This window comes from Lissotriton helveticus, chromosome 5_1, assembly GCF_964261635.1.
Source record: "Lissotriton helveticus chromosome 5_1, aLisHel1.1, whole genome shotgun sequence".
In the NCBI taxonomy this organism is placed as follows: domain Eukaryota; kingdom Metazoa; phylum Chordata; class Amphibia; order Caudata; family Salamandridae; genus Lissotriton; species Lissotriton helveticus.
In genome coordinates, this window is record NC_136065.1 from 1,561,078,120 (window position 1) to 1,561,094,815 (window position 16,696).

The 16,696-nt window shown below is 44.2% G+C and overlaps 1 protein-coding gene across 3 annotated transcripts in view; it reads right to left on the reverse strand.

Annotated features, from left to right (window-relative positions):
• Positions 1 to 1,712: 1,712 nt before the first annotated feature.
• LOC144755579 (zinc finger CCCH domain-containing protein 11A-like) overlaps positions 1,713 to 16,696 on the reverse strand; it is a 223,659-nt gene continuing 208,675 nt past the window's right edge. For all 3 annotated transcript variants that reach the window (XM_078644670.1, XM_078644671.1, XM_078644669.1), the window contains 2 exons: positions 2,405 to 2,509; positions 1,713 to 1,951 (listed from right to left, as the gene is read on the reverse strand). In XM_078644670.1, coding sequence (XP_078500796.1) covers positions 1,881 to 1,951; positions 2,405 to 2,509 — 176 coding nt within the window. In that variant the 3' untranslated portion in view covers positions 1,713 to 1,880. The remainder of the gene's footprint in view (positions 1,952 to 2,404; positions 2,510 to 16,696) is intronic.

A 16,696-nucleotide genomic window follows, 5' to 3' on the forward strand; every position in this document is an offset into this window, starting at 1 on the left:
CGATGTTTCTCCAACATAGGACAGGTTACACGGACAGGCTATGCTGCAGAGGATTGGATCTCCACACCACATCGAAGGTTCTGGCAGGCAAGCAGCAGGACCCACTGTTGTTCATGAGGGCAGCGCACTCCAGCTAATAACAGGTGGTCACGGGGATTGCGCGGAAGCTCTACTTCTGCTCGACCGCTATCTTCTGCCACAGGCCATGCCCTCGATGTGGTCTTTGTTCTGATCCGATGTGGGAAATGTTTCCAAGTCGTGATGACCCCCTTTAGGTGCGGTTATCGTGTGTATCAAATAGTATGTGCTGGATGATGAAGGGTGAGACACAGACGCACAGTTTTGTGGTTTTCGGTATGCTGGTAGCTTTGAACAACTCAGCAAGTTCCTTTATGGTATTTCATTGGATAGAGTCTGCCTAGCTGGTTACTGAACTGGGCTGCCCAACCTGTGATTTTGTGCATTGTTGCTGTCCTGAGATGGCATAGTTGGCGGAGAAAAGTGGAGAGAATTGTTGGGATGGACATCCCATATTGGAGTGTCTTTGTGAGATGTAAATAAGCTTTTAGACTATACAGATATTTGATACATGCAGTGGTGGACTATAATAAAGTCCCCTGAATTGTCCAGCAAAGTGTGACCGATCTCTTCATTTATTCCATGCCTGTTGATTACTCTTTTTTGCCAACACAGTGCTGGCAACGGACAATCCTCATAGAAGATGCATCTTATGTGAATTTAAGAGGTATTAGTTACAATTTGTTGCTGACTGCCACTTATTATGGTTTTAGTATTATTGTGGCCATAACTGTTATATATGCAAGTACATAACCACAGCGAACCATAGGTCAGCCCTTACTAACTTACCTGCATATCGAAAGTAATTTGCTAGTTGAGTTGCTTGCAATCCGTGGGTTGTAAGTGGATGATTGCGCTTGAGGATGCAACTGTGTAGGTATCTAGGAAACAGTCATGTTTTCACCTGCCTGCGGGAGTGTATATGCTCCTGGGTGCTTCTAATATTGTCTGGTAGTGAGTTTCGGAGCTAGGCGGCTTGTACTTAGAAAGCAGTGCTTCCTATGGACAGTTTATGGTGAGGTGGTCAGATGATAAGTCGAGCAAGTATGGGGCCAGTGTTCTGTTTGGTCTGAACAGCTTGAATTTAACTTGTTCGTATTTCGGTCCTTTTCCATGGGAAGCTCTGTGGACAATGCAGAGTCCCTCGATCATTACCCTTCTAGATATTGTATGTATCTGCAATATGTTAAACCCTTTCATTGCTCTGTCCAGCTTCACAAAACCACGCAACATTAAATATCAATTACACACTTAAAATATATAACTCTCTACACCTCGCCCATTAACTGTAGGTCTCCGTATCAGATGTTTTGGCACCTTTTCTATTTTTCCTTCTTGTACTCTTGCATAAAAAGGTTAAACACGGTGTTAGCAGAGTTAAATAATTCTAACTCTCCAGCAAAAGGGTCAAGAGACTATCTACACGGCATATTTGCTGCATGGCAACAGGTTTGCAGTGGCCGAGGTATAGTAAAAGGTTAACCTCTGCCACAATAGGCTTCAGCTCATAGTTCTCAATATCTGTAGCTGAAAAATGATTATAATGCAACCTATATCCCACAGGTCCTTCATTGTCCCCCCACAGAACTCGTTCTTAAAACGCAGACCCATAGACCCAAATGACGACAACCAAATCAGTTTTTCTATTTTTTTTATTGGTTTACTTTTTAAACTGAGACCAACAATAGAACAGATATACATAAAAGGAAAAATAAAACCAGAAAGGATAAAACTGAAGTCAAATCTTTGCAAAACAAAGCAAATTTGCGGACAAGAGTAAACAAATATTGTAGCCGTCATGGTCAACTGAACGGATATTTTTGCGCGTAGGCCCTCCAGGCTCTATCTGCTTCTGTTTCCTCAATTTTCCGGACTAAACAAAAAGAAAAAAAATCCACCAGTAGTACCGGCAAGCAAATCCAGATGGTGAAAAAAAGCAAGCATGGACAATAATCAATTTAACCCATGTAAATGTCAACAGTGCAACATAAAAAACATAGGTAATGTTAATCACCAAAAGCAGCACCTTTCTTCCCTGCCACTGCACGACTGACAAACATCTCAATCTAAAGGTTAGCACAAAAAAGTACCTCCAAGCTCTTCTAGTGACATTCCAGTTACTAAAATTCCAGCACCAAGTATTAACTTCTACATGCTCTACAAATCCCAATCTACCCTATTCAACCCAAGCACATATCTAGTCTCCTTCACAATTTTTTTTTTTCCACATACACACCTTAATGATAACTTACACCAGCCATAAATTGCAGAAAGATGTTCTATGGCCTTATGATGTACAGTTTTTCTGGGTTTAATTAACTCTCACCTTTCTTTGGTGGGGATCGAATCCGAGAGGAAAGCACCCTTTGCCTGCTGTTGTCCTCTGCTGGTACTTGCTGTGCGTACGATTCCTCATCTTCAGAAAACTGATCTGAAAACACAGGAAATAGAGCATTTTGATGGTGATATTTTATGAAAGTGAATACCACTGTGGCATAAAGATTGATGTGCTTCTTACTCGCTACCCACAAACATCTATTATCTATGGCGTTTCTGCTGCAGGGAGTGTTCTGCATAGGTTGAGAGGATGATGATGAAACGACTCAGTTCTGAATCCAAGAGTAACAGAATGTCAAAGCTGTCCTTTTACTCTGGACTCAGAATTTACCGTTGTTAGGTACTAAGGAATTTACTTAGCAATGAAGCTGTCAAAGTTCACATTCTGAGCTATGGTCAAGATATGAAGGCATTAGTGCAATCTTAAAGAAAGACAACTGGTTCCTTTGTCAACAAGCTCACCATTACAATAAGGATTCAGCCAGCTAGGAAGAATGGTCAATGGGTAGGTAGGGCTGTCTGGAAACAGCTACACATCCAGTCACTGCTTCTGTCCTCCCTGTAGTATCTTATAAGTTAGCACTAACATGTTTACTACACTCAGAATTCTCCAAAATAGTATATACACATGCATATTCGATTCTGAACTGCAGAGCATAAGAACAAACAGCAAAGCAACTTCTGACCTGCTATGGGAGCGCATCGAGGAGACTCTGCCAAAAGGTCTACATCAACTCACTATACGCAATACGATGTAAACTCTGCTTTAAAAATTGCCAGAGATATGTACAGCAGAAGATGACAGCACAGGTTTGAAATAGCACCTGTTATAAGCTCATCAATTACCACAGCAAATGGACCATTGGAGCACTCATAACTGTAAGCTATATTTCATCCCAAGTATTCATATGTTAAAAATATACTTCAGTTGTATAGCAGCTGTATGCTGGGGACTAGTTGTTATAAGACGATATCACAAAGGGGTGTAGACAAAGCTAGGATGTCTTAGAGCTTGGCTAAATTGACAATTGTGACTCAGTCCTATAGGTGAACCTTTCCAAAATTATAATATATGGATACAATACCATAACGTTCATGATTTCATGTCTAAATGTCTTTCATAAAAGGTCTCCATATCAATTGGTATTTGTTTATCTAAAGTCTCTGTGCCCAATATATACCTACCAAGTTGTCAATTCTATAGGTTTTTTAGGTAAATTCTCCATGTTTCTATTATATAATCAATTATCAAAGTTAATTATATCTCCTATGCGGTGTTGGTCTTTCTACCTCGGTATATGTTGTTTCTCATGTGTTCCAACATTGGAACTCCCTTCCTTTAATGCTGCATTTTTCTGATGAACCATCTTGCTTACCACAGAGCTTTTAAGACCCGAATGTTTGATGAAGTACATTTGTGCCCTTAGCTCAGTGCTTAGCTATCATGTTATGCAGACAGGACACCGTTTTGAGATATTCCATTTACTCTAAAAATGTTCATACAAAGACCATGAGGAGTCTGCAAATGAAAAAAGGTACATTCCATCCTCCGCATCCAAATGTCAGTTACCTATAATTGAAGTTGCCATATCTGAATTATATCTCTCCGCTCTAAACCTTTTCTCCCCCTCGGCCCTTCATTTTTTAAATGTCTTTACATATCATATTTAAAAGTCCAATTCTTATTTATTAGCCATGTTTCCAGATAGCTAGCTTATTTCGCCTCAATACACACAAAAGCTTCACCATCAAATAGTCAGGCATAATGGTGTTGTCTCTTTACATTTTCGTATATGGCAGATCTGCATGGTATTATAGGTTTTGGATTTGTATTTCATTTAGTTTAATTGCCCTGCTGTGTGTTGAGTATATATGCTTTTGTGTGTTGAGTGTATGTATATATACATATATATATTTTCACTAAAAACAAAGGTTCAAGTGACATTATAGTGAAGTGTTAGGATACGGTAAAAAACGTTTAAACCAAAAACCTCTCAAATTCACAAACTATAATTTGCCGAGCTACCAATAACTTGGTCCCCCCCACCATGCCATCGCTTCTAACATATTTATATCTATAGATCAATGGGGTAAAAAACCAACAAAAATAAAGGTTGAAGTGACATTATAGTATCGAATGATATCTTACTTTACATTTTAAAACAACCTTAGATATTCAGTTAAAAACACAAATGTTAAATAGATGTAAAATTTAAATGAACGCATTACTTAAAATATAACGTTTTAAACTAACAAAACCACTCAAATTCTAAAGTTACCGCTATCGCACGCCCTAAAGTAACCATCACTTGCGCCCTCACCATGCCCATTGTTGCTATCAATTATGTAATTTCAGATGTCATTAGTGTTGTTATCAATGCAGTCATTGAACAGGTCATGAGTGATGTCATATGTGAGGGTACAAGCAGTGCATGGCGAGGGGTGAGTTGTAGTTATTTTGGGGCACAAGTTATATTTAGTTGAGATAACTGTAAATGGTGAATTTCAGAGGTTTTGTTGGTTTAAAACATTAGGTTTTAAGTAACATTTTTACCCTATTAGAACGTCCATTTAACATTTGGTTTTATCAGTAAATTTCTAGGGTTTAAATAAAAATGTAAAGTAAGAAATTATAAAAATTCTTAACTACAGCATCACTTTTGCCTTTGTTTTTTAAGTGAATTTCTTTGTTTTTTATGTTTCAAACTTTTTATTGGATTTTACAAAAAGAAAACTGAAGTAAAACAGACATGTAACATTGGGGAGAGATCGATGCAGGAATCGGATACGGTCTGCCAGAGAAGGTTACATCGGGCACAACTTAATATTTCCTGTAGCAGGCACCCTTGACTTCTTCCCTGCACTGTTCACATGTTTGTGAGTTACCCACCTCCGCCCCATCCTCTGCGCTCCCCAACTGCAGAAGATTAAAAGCACCCAGTGTGTTCACCACATTGTATCTAAACATAGCATACTCTCTCTGGCCTCAGGTTTCTCACCCAGTCCCATCTCCGTGCTTGTCAACTGTGTCATAGATTAGGTGGGGAACTTTGTGTTTGTCAGTGAAAAAAAGATCTAATGCCCTCCAGCATGGGGGGAGGGCAAGGTAGACAGTGCCCTGCTTAGGTGTTGTACCAGTGGTCGCCATTTGGCTTCAAATCCCAGGTGGGACCTCTGAATGTTGCTGGTTAAGCACTCCATGGCTAAAATGGTCTATAGTCTCTGGTACCACCATATGTACAGTGGGCAATGTGATTTTTTTTTTAGGTCTCGCCTGAGCCAGCGCATGCGCTGCTCTGGCGAAACATTTAGTAGCTGGCTTTTAAAAGTGCTGCTTTTGCAGGCCATCAGCTTGCTGTCACGTGCACAAGCGCGTGAAACGTGTACAGCTGACATCTGACTTTCACGCCGTGCGGCCGTGTCAGTCTGCTTCTCCCCCTCCCCCCACCACATATCGTGTCTCGCGGCCAATGCTGGTTTTTAAATTGCAGCACAAGCTTGTTCTTAATTGTCTACTGCTGGTTTCCTCTGACTCGGCTTGCAGGGCCACCTCCCACCCACCGTTGCGTGGTCGCGCTGGCTCTGGTGCACTTTTGCTTGTTTTTATTGGAACAGTGACAAACAATTTTGCATCGCATCCTTAAAGAGATGGTGGGAAAACTCAGCGTGCGATATTAAACGTGTTGCTTTGTTTCCAAACCAAGGGACAGTTTTACTGAGTTATTAATGTGCGTTGTATTTTCCGCAAGGCGTAACTTGCACTGATGTGTTTGGCCACCTCTTCGGATGATCTCATCTCTGCCTCCAAGGCTTGTTCAATCAGCTGTGGGGTAAAGATAATATGCTTCCTGTTTGACCATTGACAGCGCATTGACCCAGCCGGAGTTCTCCGCGAGTTAAGAACTGCTTCTAAACCCTCTGTGTGAGCTGCATGTCGACACTTTAAGACCCCGCTGTGACGGCTCAGCCTTTCACCGCTCTGAGCGTGATAAAATGAGAAGAAACGTATAATTTAGAATGATATTTTAATACAAACAACTTATATGCTAAGTCTGAGCACGCTTAGGTAGGTAGGTAGATATAATTATATGAATGAATGAATGAATGAATGAATGAATTAAAGTGGATTTATAACAGCGCGATTGCTGCCCTGAGGCGTCCAAGCGCTAAAAAAGGAACCAGATGATGAGGTGAGTGAGGTTGCATACCAGAAAAAGGAAGGAAAACTGAGTTTTATTAGACGGAGTTGAAAAGGTGTGTTTTTAGTTGTTTACGGAAGGAGACGAGGTCAGGGTTGGATCTCAACTGAGACGGGAGGGAGTTCCAGATCTTGGCGGCGTTGAAGGCAAACGTCCTTCCGCCCGATCTAGTACTTTTGACTCTTGGGACTGTTGCCATGAAAGCCTGGCTAGAGCGCAGGTCTCTACCTGGGCGATACTGGCTTACTAGACTGCGAGTAATTAGGGGTCCCGAATCCCAGAAGGCCTGGTGAGCAATACACATTGCTTTAAAAGTGACTCTCTTACGCACTGGAAGCCAATGAAGGTTGGTCAGTGCCGCTTTTACTGACAGTCTGCGAGGAATCTGTAGCAGAGTGCGGGCAGCGCAGTTTTGTACCAGCTGTAGTCTCTTTAAGGTGTACTCTGGTGCACCCAGATAGAGGACGTTGTTGGAGTCCAATCGTGACTGTATCAGGCCCTGTATGGCTATCTGCTTTGCCTCCATTGGGAGCAAAGGAAGAACTTTCTTCAGTGTCCTAAGCAGTCCAAAGCAGATGGCTGAGAGCTTTGTGACCTGGGTGTTGAGTGAGAGACTCCTGTCCAGCCATACCCCTAGGCTTTTGATGTTATCCTTCGGGGTCGGGGGGGGGGACCTAGACAGGTGGGCCACAGTGAGTTGAAGAAGGTGGGGTCGGCAGGGCCCAGGAGCATGAGCTCCGTTTTGTCACCATTAAGTTTTAATGATGACCGAGTCATCCAAGACCTCACCTCCTCCAGGCATTCCGTTAGTCCACCTGAACGTGGCTGGAGAGCCTCCTGCCCTAATGAGACCACCAACTGGGTGTCGTCCGCATAGGATATGATCTTGACTCCATACGGACGAACTACCTCAGCCAGTGGCCTCATATAGATATTAAAAAGCGCGGGGCTTAAAGAGGAGCCCTGGGGAACTCCACACTTCAGGGGAATGCTAGGGGACACTGTCTGTCCATCAAACACTTGGAATGACCTATTGCTCATAAAAGATTTTAACCAGAGCCACGCCTTGTCCACAATGCCGACATTCGAAAGACGGTTCAGTAAGGTGACATGACTGACCGTGTCGAACGCCGCGCTAAGATCAAGGAGGATCACTGCCACTGATCTTCCCTGATCAAGAATTTTCCTGGACTCCTCGATGACCATTAGGAGGGCGGACTCTGTTCCGTGCTTAGGTCTGAACCCTGTCTGGGTGGTGTCTAGCAGCTGGTTATCTTCGAGAAAGCTGACCAGCTGGAGATTAACATACCTCTCCGCGATTTTGCTCACCCAGGGAAGCAGGGATATAGGACGATAGTTGCCAAAGTCCGATGGGTCCAAGTTAGGCTTCTTTATCAGCGCTCGGACCATCGCCCGTTTCCAAGCAGGAGGGACAATGCCAGAGGCGATGGAGGCATTTAGAAGGTTCTTAATGATAGGTAAGACAGTCTGAGATACTAGCAGCATGGCTTCAGGGGGTGCCGGGTCAGATGGGGATCCAGATTTTACTTTCCGAGCCATGGACTCTAAAACTTCGAGATCCATATGCTGCAACCCGTGCCCTGCACACCAAACCACGTCATGAAGACGAGATATTAGTGTTGACTCGAGCAGTGTAAGACGATTCCTCACTGCATCAGTGCAAAGCGCTTTTGCAGCTCTGTTTCTGAGACTGTCTGACTTGTTACTCATTATCTGCAGTGAATCCTGTTTCTCAAGCAACGCCTTTTTGAATGTAAGGTTTTATCTAAGAATACCGGATTTGCTTCTTGACTTTGGTTTGCTTTGTTGTGTTGAGACTCTACATCCTATACTTCTGTTTTTGCTCTCAAAATCGCTAAAAAGGATTTATATAAAATGTAGATTTTTCATATATAGTGTGAAATATGTTTACTACTTACGGAATGTAAAAACTGGTTTACATTTCTTATGTTTAATGTGTACCTGTAACATACCAGTTTATGGCTAACACAGTTAGGCTGAAGTGCTTCGTTTTTGTACTTCGTATGAATTTTGAACATGAAAAACACGATCAACTAGTATTCGTTTAATGAGTTTGGAGATTTTACCTTGTTGTGTGATGTGGAGTTCACAAGTACCCAGTTTAATGCCATTTTAGCAGTAGATGCCTAAACGATCCTATTGTTAAAATTAAACTCATTCAGCTGTGTGGGGTTTGATAATTCTTTCGGTTTAAGGATAGGAGAAGTTGGTACCCATAGAGACACTATTGGCGCCCATTATATTTTACTGGTTAAAATGGTACCTTAGACTTGTGCATGTTCATGAATAGTTTTAATACTGTGACCGGGTGGGAATTGTTTCTGTTTAAGGCAAACTTTTTTATGGTTTGCATGCTGGTATGGTCCTTGAATAGGCCAATAAATACTTGTTCTATGAAGAAACGGATGCATGCGATATTGCTTTGCATGCCGGGGAATTATCATTTGTTGGACGAGCTGTAGGTTTGGATTTGTGTGGATATCCTTTGCATTGCTTAGATTGAAAGATATTTATTTCTGTTTTGAGCTCTCTTTACCGAGATGGCTGTAGTGTCCGCTTTGTCATTTGGTTTTTGCTCTATTTTTCTGTCTTACTCTTGCACATTAATGCTGGCTGTGTTTAGCAGGAGTGATGTGTAGCAGTTAAAGGTTTTCTGCTCTTCAGTTGATAAATCTGCCTCCAGTCTTATCAAAAAGGTTTCCTTTTGTGTTTTAAAATGAAGATATTAATCTGTGCTTAAGACTTGGTTTTGTTTTATCCTTTAGAATTTAGCCTCACTTGCTCTTGTTTTGTACTTACTGCTGTTTAAAAGGAAGACACTATAGGCAGTGTTATACATCTGATAAGTGTGGTTCTAAAAGTATGACTCTTCATTTGTTTTCTGGTCTACACCAACATAATCTTATAACAAAATTAACAAGCATTGGCATAGCCAATAGGTCGCGCCTTTGGGACCTTATAAGTACTTAGTTATGCAGCACAATATCCTTGGTGCAACAACATCAACTGTTGCATGGCTAAACACTTATAAGGTCCCAAAGGCGAGACCTATTGGCTATGCCAATGCTTGTTTACAATTATGGGACATGTGTAGTACTGTGGCTCCGAGGCACTGGAGGTACTTTAGCTATTTGCTGTTAGTTATTTGTGCCAGGTTGAGGGGCTTAATGCCCCAGAGCAGCACCTCTGGTGTTGTTGCTATTGGGAAAGTTGGGACCTTTTGAAGTAATTTGGCCTCTTCCTCCCAGAATGGCCAGCTCACTGGGTACATCCACCACATATGAAGTGCACTGAGCACTGCTGCTTATCCTTTCTGTGAAAAGTTGGCCTGGCATACGCTGTCCACTATTCTAGTAGGCACCTTGCACCAGTCCAAACGACCCTTATTGATAGTAGGTTTAAAGACAACCTATATAGAAAGCTATTCTAGTGGTAGCTGTGGAGAGCAGCCTTCAGGCTAAGTCTTGAAGGAATGTAAATCAGCTTGTTTTACCAGTCTATAATCTCATGAATGACCAAATGAAAGGAGAACCACACCAGACCAGGTATATATATATATATAAAATATATGTATTTATTCTAAACACATCCCTCTAGTCTCTTTATGAGACTAGAGGCAAAAGTACGTTCAGTAAACTTATTTAGCACACAGTAAATTAGCACAATATACGCTGAGCCCTAGGGGCGTACCAAACCATATATTAAGGAAGTGGTATAAGAACCACGACTGACATAGATACAAGGCACAGAGCCTTTAGAACCGCTGGGGCCAACAGGAACCACCCAAGGTAGTGACACAGGGGACCCACAGGGGACACGTGCAGTGTCTAAACACAGCTGCGAATCACCATTAACTTCTATAGGGAACTTCGTGGTTGGAATTTTAAAGATTAAGGACACTTGGAAGAGGACTTGGAGCAAGCTCCTTTAGAACTAGGCAGTTCTAGAATCAATACCCACGGAAGCACCGTGGGTATTGATTCTAGAACCTTAACCATTACCTCACCCAGGGAAGCCGGGTGCATGGGTGTCTTTTGATGTCGGGTTTCGTCGTCGCTTTCAATGGCGATCTGCTGCAAATTTATGCTGGCGACCAAGTCGATGTGGGTGGATCAGAGGTCTGAAGAACCTGAAAGCAGAGGGGACAGAGTCTGGGTCACTAGCCAGTGACCAGGAAGGCGATGAACAGATGCCCACCGATGTCGGGTGATTTCAGGTGAAGAAGGTGAAGCTTGACTCTTCAGCCACGAGGACCAGGAGGCATCAACGACGACCAGGAGCTGGATTTGAGCTGTCCCATGAAGGATGTCGAGCGCTGCGGTGTCGGTATCCGGATTGGACCCAACAAGCCTTGGCAACAGCAACCCACGTAGACAGCCAAGATTGGCTTCGGTGCAGACCAGCAAGGTCTGAGGGACTCACCACTCGGTGGGGAGTCAGGGCACGTCTGGAGCAACCAGGAAAGCCCAAGAAACAGAAGAGTTCCCTTCATGGGGACCCACCAGTCGACGGAAATGCTAGAAGCGGGCCCGCGGAACACTCGTGGAGTGTAGGCCAACAATCTTCGGTGCAAATGGTGCTCGGGCTTGGACTACAAGTAGCCCAATGTACAACTTCGGGAAAGCTGGGGAAGTCGAAGCACTTGCAAATGTGCACGGTGTCCAGGAGATCCGTTTCCACGTCACTTGTGAGGGCCGCGGGTCTCAGCTTTGCTGGGATCTCGTGTCGGCCTCTGAGAAGTCTGGAAGTTTCTGTCCTGAGTCACAAATCGGTCGGGATCCGGCGGGAGCCTTGGAAATGCAGACCGGCAAGATGCTTCTTTGGTGCCTGTTTGAACAGGGGAGTCACTCCTTGACCCCAAGGGAGATTCTTCCGTCTTCTAGTCTAGTAGAATGTCGAAGTTCCAGGAAATATGTTGCAGAGTTTCGTCCAGGTGTAATCTGAAGTCCTAAGGACTGGGTTCCCATACTTATACTAAGTTAGGGGGTTAGACATACTCTGGGGACCCACTTATGGGAGGGTCAGGGAAGAGGGGTGGTTACACCAATTGCCTTTATCCAGTTTCACACCATAGCAGGGGCTGAGTGCCGCTGCAACTGGTTTGAACTGGGGTATGCACAGGGACACCAAGTGTGTCCCCAGCACTGTCTGAAAAGCATTCTATACACTAAAACCTGTCTGGGAGGTGGTTACACCTCCATGTGATTTACCCAGGCCTCCCCTGCCGGAGTTTCATCCAGCGGCAGGAGGTCAGACTCGTGTCTGTGGCTGCAGCATCCATTTTGTGATGCTGGGGCTCTTTTAAACTATTACCTGTTAGGTTAGTGTGTACATGTCTTCTCACTCTAGAAGAGTGGAATTCTACCCCCACCGCCAGGACAGGCAGGGGGAAGTAAGGAGGGGATAGGATTCCAAAGTGTTTGGAATGGCTGCATGGAAACATGTTGTGTTTTGTGTCAAAGTTGTACAAAAGGGGGTGGTGCTCTCCACACCACTGGAGTCAAGCTATCCTGGCTGAAGACGGCTGATAGCCAGAAACCGGTCTTAGGATGCTTGATTCCGGTCCAGTAAAGACATGGCTTGGCAGTTCAGGCTGGACTGTTCCCATGAGGCACAGGGTCAAGGCTGATTTGCATATGGCCATGTCTGAACTGGGGTGGTGTGGAGTGCAAAAAAACGATGGATTTAGGCCCAGATCTCTGTACTGGGGTGAATGTATGACATTGTTCTGCATTCTGTCCATCAACTGTTGTTTTGCATTTGTCACCCCGAGTGGGATGGGTATGCTCAGACGTGAGTCCCATGCTCTCTACACCACTGGAGTCAAGCTATCCTGGCTGAAGACGGCTGATAGCCAGAAACCGGTCCTAGGATGCTTGATTACGGTCCAGTAAAGACATGGCTTGGCAGTTCGGGCTGGACTGTTCCCATGAGGCACAGGGTTAAGGCTGATTTGCATATGGCCATGTCTGAACTGGGGTGGTGTGGAGTGCAAAAAAACGATGGATTTAGGCCCAGATCTCTGTACTGGGGTGAATGTATGACATTGTTCGGCATTCTGTCCATCAACTGTTGTTTTGCCATTCCAAAGTTAGCATTTACTGCAAGGTTATAATGCACTTAAAGAGTATATGGTCTGGCTGCTTCACAGAACAGCATCAGAGAATAGATTCTGAAAGCTGCAGCGGGGTCCTGCTCATGCATGGGCACCCTCTCACACAAAACCAAGCACTCTGCCTTCAGGATTGATAAGGCCTGCAATCAGAGTAACTTATAGGTTTATATGTGTCAGTGATTAAAGGTAGATATAGGTAACCTATATCTTAGTAAGGGGTGCATGCACCACCTTACCCAGGTTGCAGTAGCAGACCTGTGGTGCCATTTTAGAAGGCTTCCCAGGGGTGGCATAATACTTGCTTCAGCCCCTGGTAGGCCTCTGCGGTACCTATGCCCTTAGTACCTAAGGTACCATACACTAGGGACTCACAAGGGTAATCCAGTAACCAATCTGGAGTGTACTTAAAGTACATGCAATCAATTTACAGAGGAAGCAGCTAGGCTGGGGTCCTGAATAGAAGGGCCCCAGCCAGACCAAAGTCGAAAAACAGTGAAACACCAGCAAAAAGTGGGGCGAACCATAGTAAGCAGATCCTACTCTCCTACACTTTCCCGCACCACCGAAAGGCATTGTGGTATATGTGGAGTATTCTATAGGGCATACAGTGCCATGCATATTAGAATTTGTAGTGTATCTCCCTCCTCAGATATAAGGCAGACCAGAAATTATGTCCCTTTGCAGCTTGTCCCATCTTTTTGGTGTCACTCAAGTTTCCAGGGTCTGCATCCATTCTCCGTTATGTCAACATGAGATTGGGATGTAGGGTGCTGGCAGTAGTTCATAGAGTGTCACAATGGTGCCCTGTGTGTCATTCAGTTTGGCACACTAGTGTGAATGGTGTCTTTGTCATTGCTGCTCCTGCAGAGATCTGCGGGTGAGTCAACCAGTGCTTCATCAGGCATAGTGCAATCGCTCAGTTTCTGGTACCCCCATTGTGCCTTTGCATCGTTTGAATGATTTCAGTGTTGGGGCCTCATACATATCTGCAATCATTGTGAAAACCCTCTTCCCTCCAACTATGAAAGTAGTGACCATTGAGGTCAGGCTTAAACATAGGATTGTAGTGGATAGAGATGTAGGGAAAGTATAGGACACCAAACACGTACCACTCACGTATTTTTTCATTCCTTCAGTGTTGTGGCTGCCGGTTTGCTAATATAATATAAGTTTGAGGGGGGTCTATAGCACTTCTCAATCCACAGCCGATACCAAAGGGGTTGTCAGACTATTGCATGGGCCAACTGCCATCAGCTTATTTTAAGAGCATGATGGACCAGTCTATCACTGTCCTCAATTGCTTAGTTGCATAGTAATGTGGAATTCTGGGGACCACCCCATCCGGCGCATCCCTCACCCCGAGCGCAATCCCTACCCCACCCCTTACTACCCTCGGTGGGTCATACGTTGTTCTAGAGTGTAGGAGCTTTTCCTTTCCAAACAAACAATCACTTTTCACTGGCTAAGTTTCAGGTAAGAAGGGGCTAGCCAGATCAGGAGTGTCTGGAAGAGAGAGCAAACGCAGGAGAGCATCAGATGGCCCCAGGCATGGAGGTCCATTGTAATGGCAGTATGTAGGAGAGTATAGCTAGCTATGAAAAGATCCCTCATAGACCATGTAAAGCTGAGTCCCAGGTTCTTAATAAAAGATTTAGCCCAACAAAATTGAAAGAGGGACGACACTCCCGCTTCCTCCTTTGTGAGGGTTAAATGGAGTATCTCAGATTTATCACAGTTGATCCTATATCCTGATACATTCCCAAAGGTTTCCAGGAGATTCACAACGCCAGGATTAAGGTGGCAGGGGAACCCAATGTCAAGGGGACATTGGCCCAGAGGGGCAGACTTAAAAATTCCTTTGGAACACATTCGATATCTGTGATGGCTGTAGTCTGCTGTATTAGACAAGCCAGGTGCCTGGTTCCCCTACGTAGTCTAAATGGTGTCAAAGCCAAAGTGAGTCTGGCGACTGGGTTAGAGTAGGTCGGCGGCCCACTTGCTGAAGCGGGAGTGTGAGAGCTGGCTCTGTATATGATATTATCACTAGGTGGTAATACCGTGCACAAATTCTAGGGGTTTCCCAAAAGTGTACAGGGATCAAAACAAAGTCCAAAGTGCTCTATTTATGGCAGTGTGGGCGAGCAGCCTTAGGCCGGAGTGTAAGACATTTATTGCACACACATGATCAATGGTGGACACATAACACAAGAAGGATATTCAGACCGATTTTGTAAAATTATACTTTGTTTGAAATTTATTTTGAGATCTCGGACTTCGTAATGAGCTAAGTATATTTTTTATTTAAAATATTTTTCACGTTCAAAAATGGACACTTCAAAACGTATTCAAACTAAGCATGGGCGTAAAATCCGTTCCGCTTGCGGATTTTGCGGATTTTCGGTAAATTCGCAATCCGCGAACTCTCGCGAACTTACCGAAAATTCGTAAATCCGTGCGAAGCGGATTTTTTTGCTTGGTCGCACTTGCCAACTAGCATACTATACAATTTCGCGGGAGTAAACACTTGCGAAAACGTAGATGCGGCGGGCAGCGACAATCTCGCAATTGCGAGATTGCAAAATTTGCAATTTCGCACAAGAAATCCACCAGCAGGCAGCATAAACCTTGAAAATTATGATTTTTATCAGAATAACTCCTCAGGTTGACATTTGCCTGCACTTTTTTTTTGCAAGGAGTCCATTTTGGGGGGGGGTGGGAGGAAGGAAGTGCCCCACAGTCTCCAACTTCCTGTTCCTGTCCAGCAGGCTCCTCTCAGCGCTTTCTTCATGTGCTGGTCACTTTGATTTGGATCTTGACCTGGAAGCACTCAGCAGGTGCAAAAGTTCAATCTTATCATTAGTAACCATTCCCTGTAGTGCCTGGAAGGATTACTTTTTGTGGATGCTGCTGGATATTTGGATTTTTGCAAAACTGAAAGCACTCAGCAGGTGCAAAAGTTCAATCTTATCATTAGTAACCATTCCCTGTAGTGCTTCCTGAGGGCCCCCTTCAGAGTTCAGTTGCCTACTTGCAACTATTCTATGACCCTGCTCTGACCCTCACAGCAGGCTCAGAAAAAGCAATTACAGATAAGGAAGCAGGTTCCAGCCAGGAAGTTCAAATTCAGAAACACATTAATCAGCCCCTAATTCATTTATGTCAGTTGAGGCAGGGCAGGTGTGCTTTTCCACCCATAATCTACAGTGATGAACTAGAGGGTGGCATGGGTGAGCCAGAGGGTGGCATGGGTGAGCCAGAGGGTGGCAGTGGTGAAACAGAGGGTGGCAGTGGTGAAACAGAGGGTGCTGTGATGAACCAGATGTAGAAACAACATGTTCGCGACCGTTACTACCCGAAAAGTAAGTTCGCGTTTGCGAACTGGTACAAAATCCTCGCAAACTGGCAGAAATCCTTGCGAACACAAAAAAAAATAAAAAATCCGCAAATTCGCGAGAGTTCGCGGATTTTGCAGATTGCGAATCCGTAAATACGCAATTTCGCGGATTGCCAATTCGCAAAATCCGCCCATGCTTAATTCAAACTGTCCAATGTTATCCTATGGGGAAAACAATAGAGAGGTTAAACAAAATAGTATTGAATTTACAGATTCAGACTTCAGAGCCAAAAGTCAGCATGGGCCAGGGTTCAGGGAAGTACCAAAACTGCACCACCATCGGCACTGGGGAGGCTGGGTGCGGAGGTCAAAATTGGGAGTGCAACCCAATGCTTTCCAATGGCGACAGGGGTGCTTGCAGCAACACTTTTTGCAGATACGTTGATTGGTTGCAGGTGCCAAGCTTTAGGGGTTAGGTTAAGCACAGGGGAAGGGGCACAAAGCAGCACCAAACATACACCAAAAGCGGCACCGGGGGGCCGGGTGCAGGGTGCGAATTTGACATCAGGCACCCAATACTTTTCAATGAGG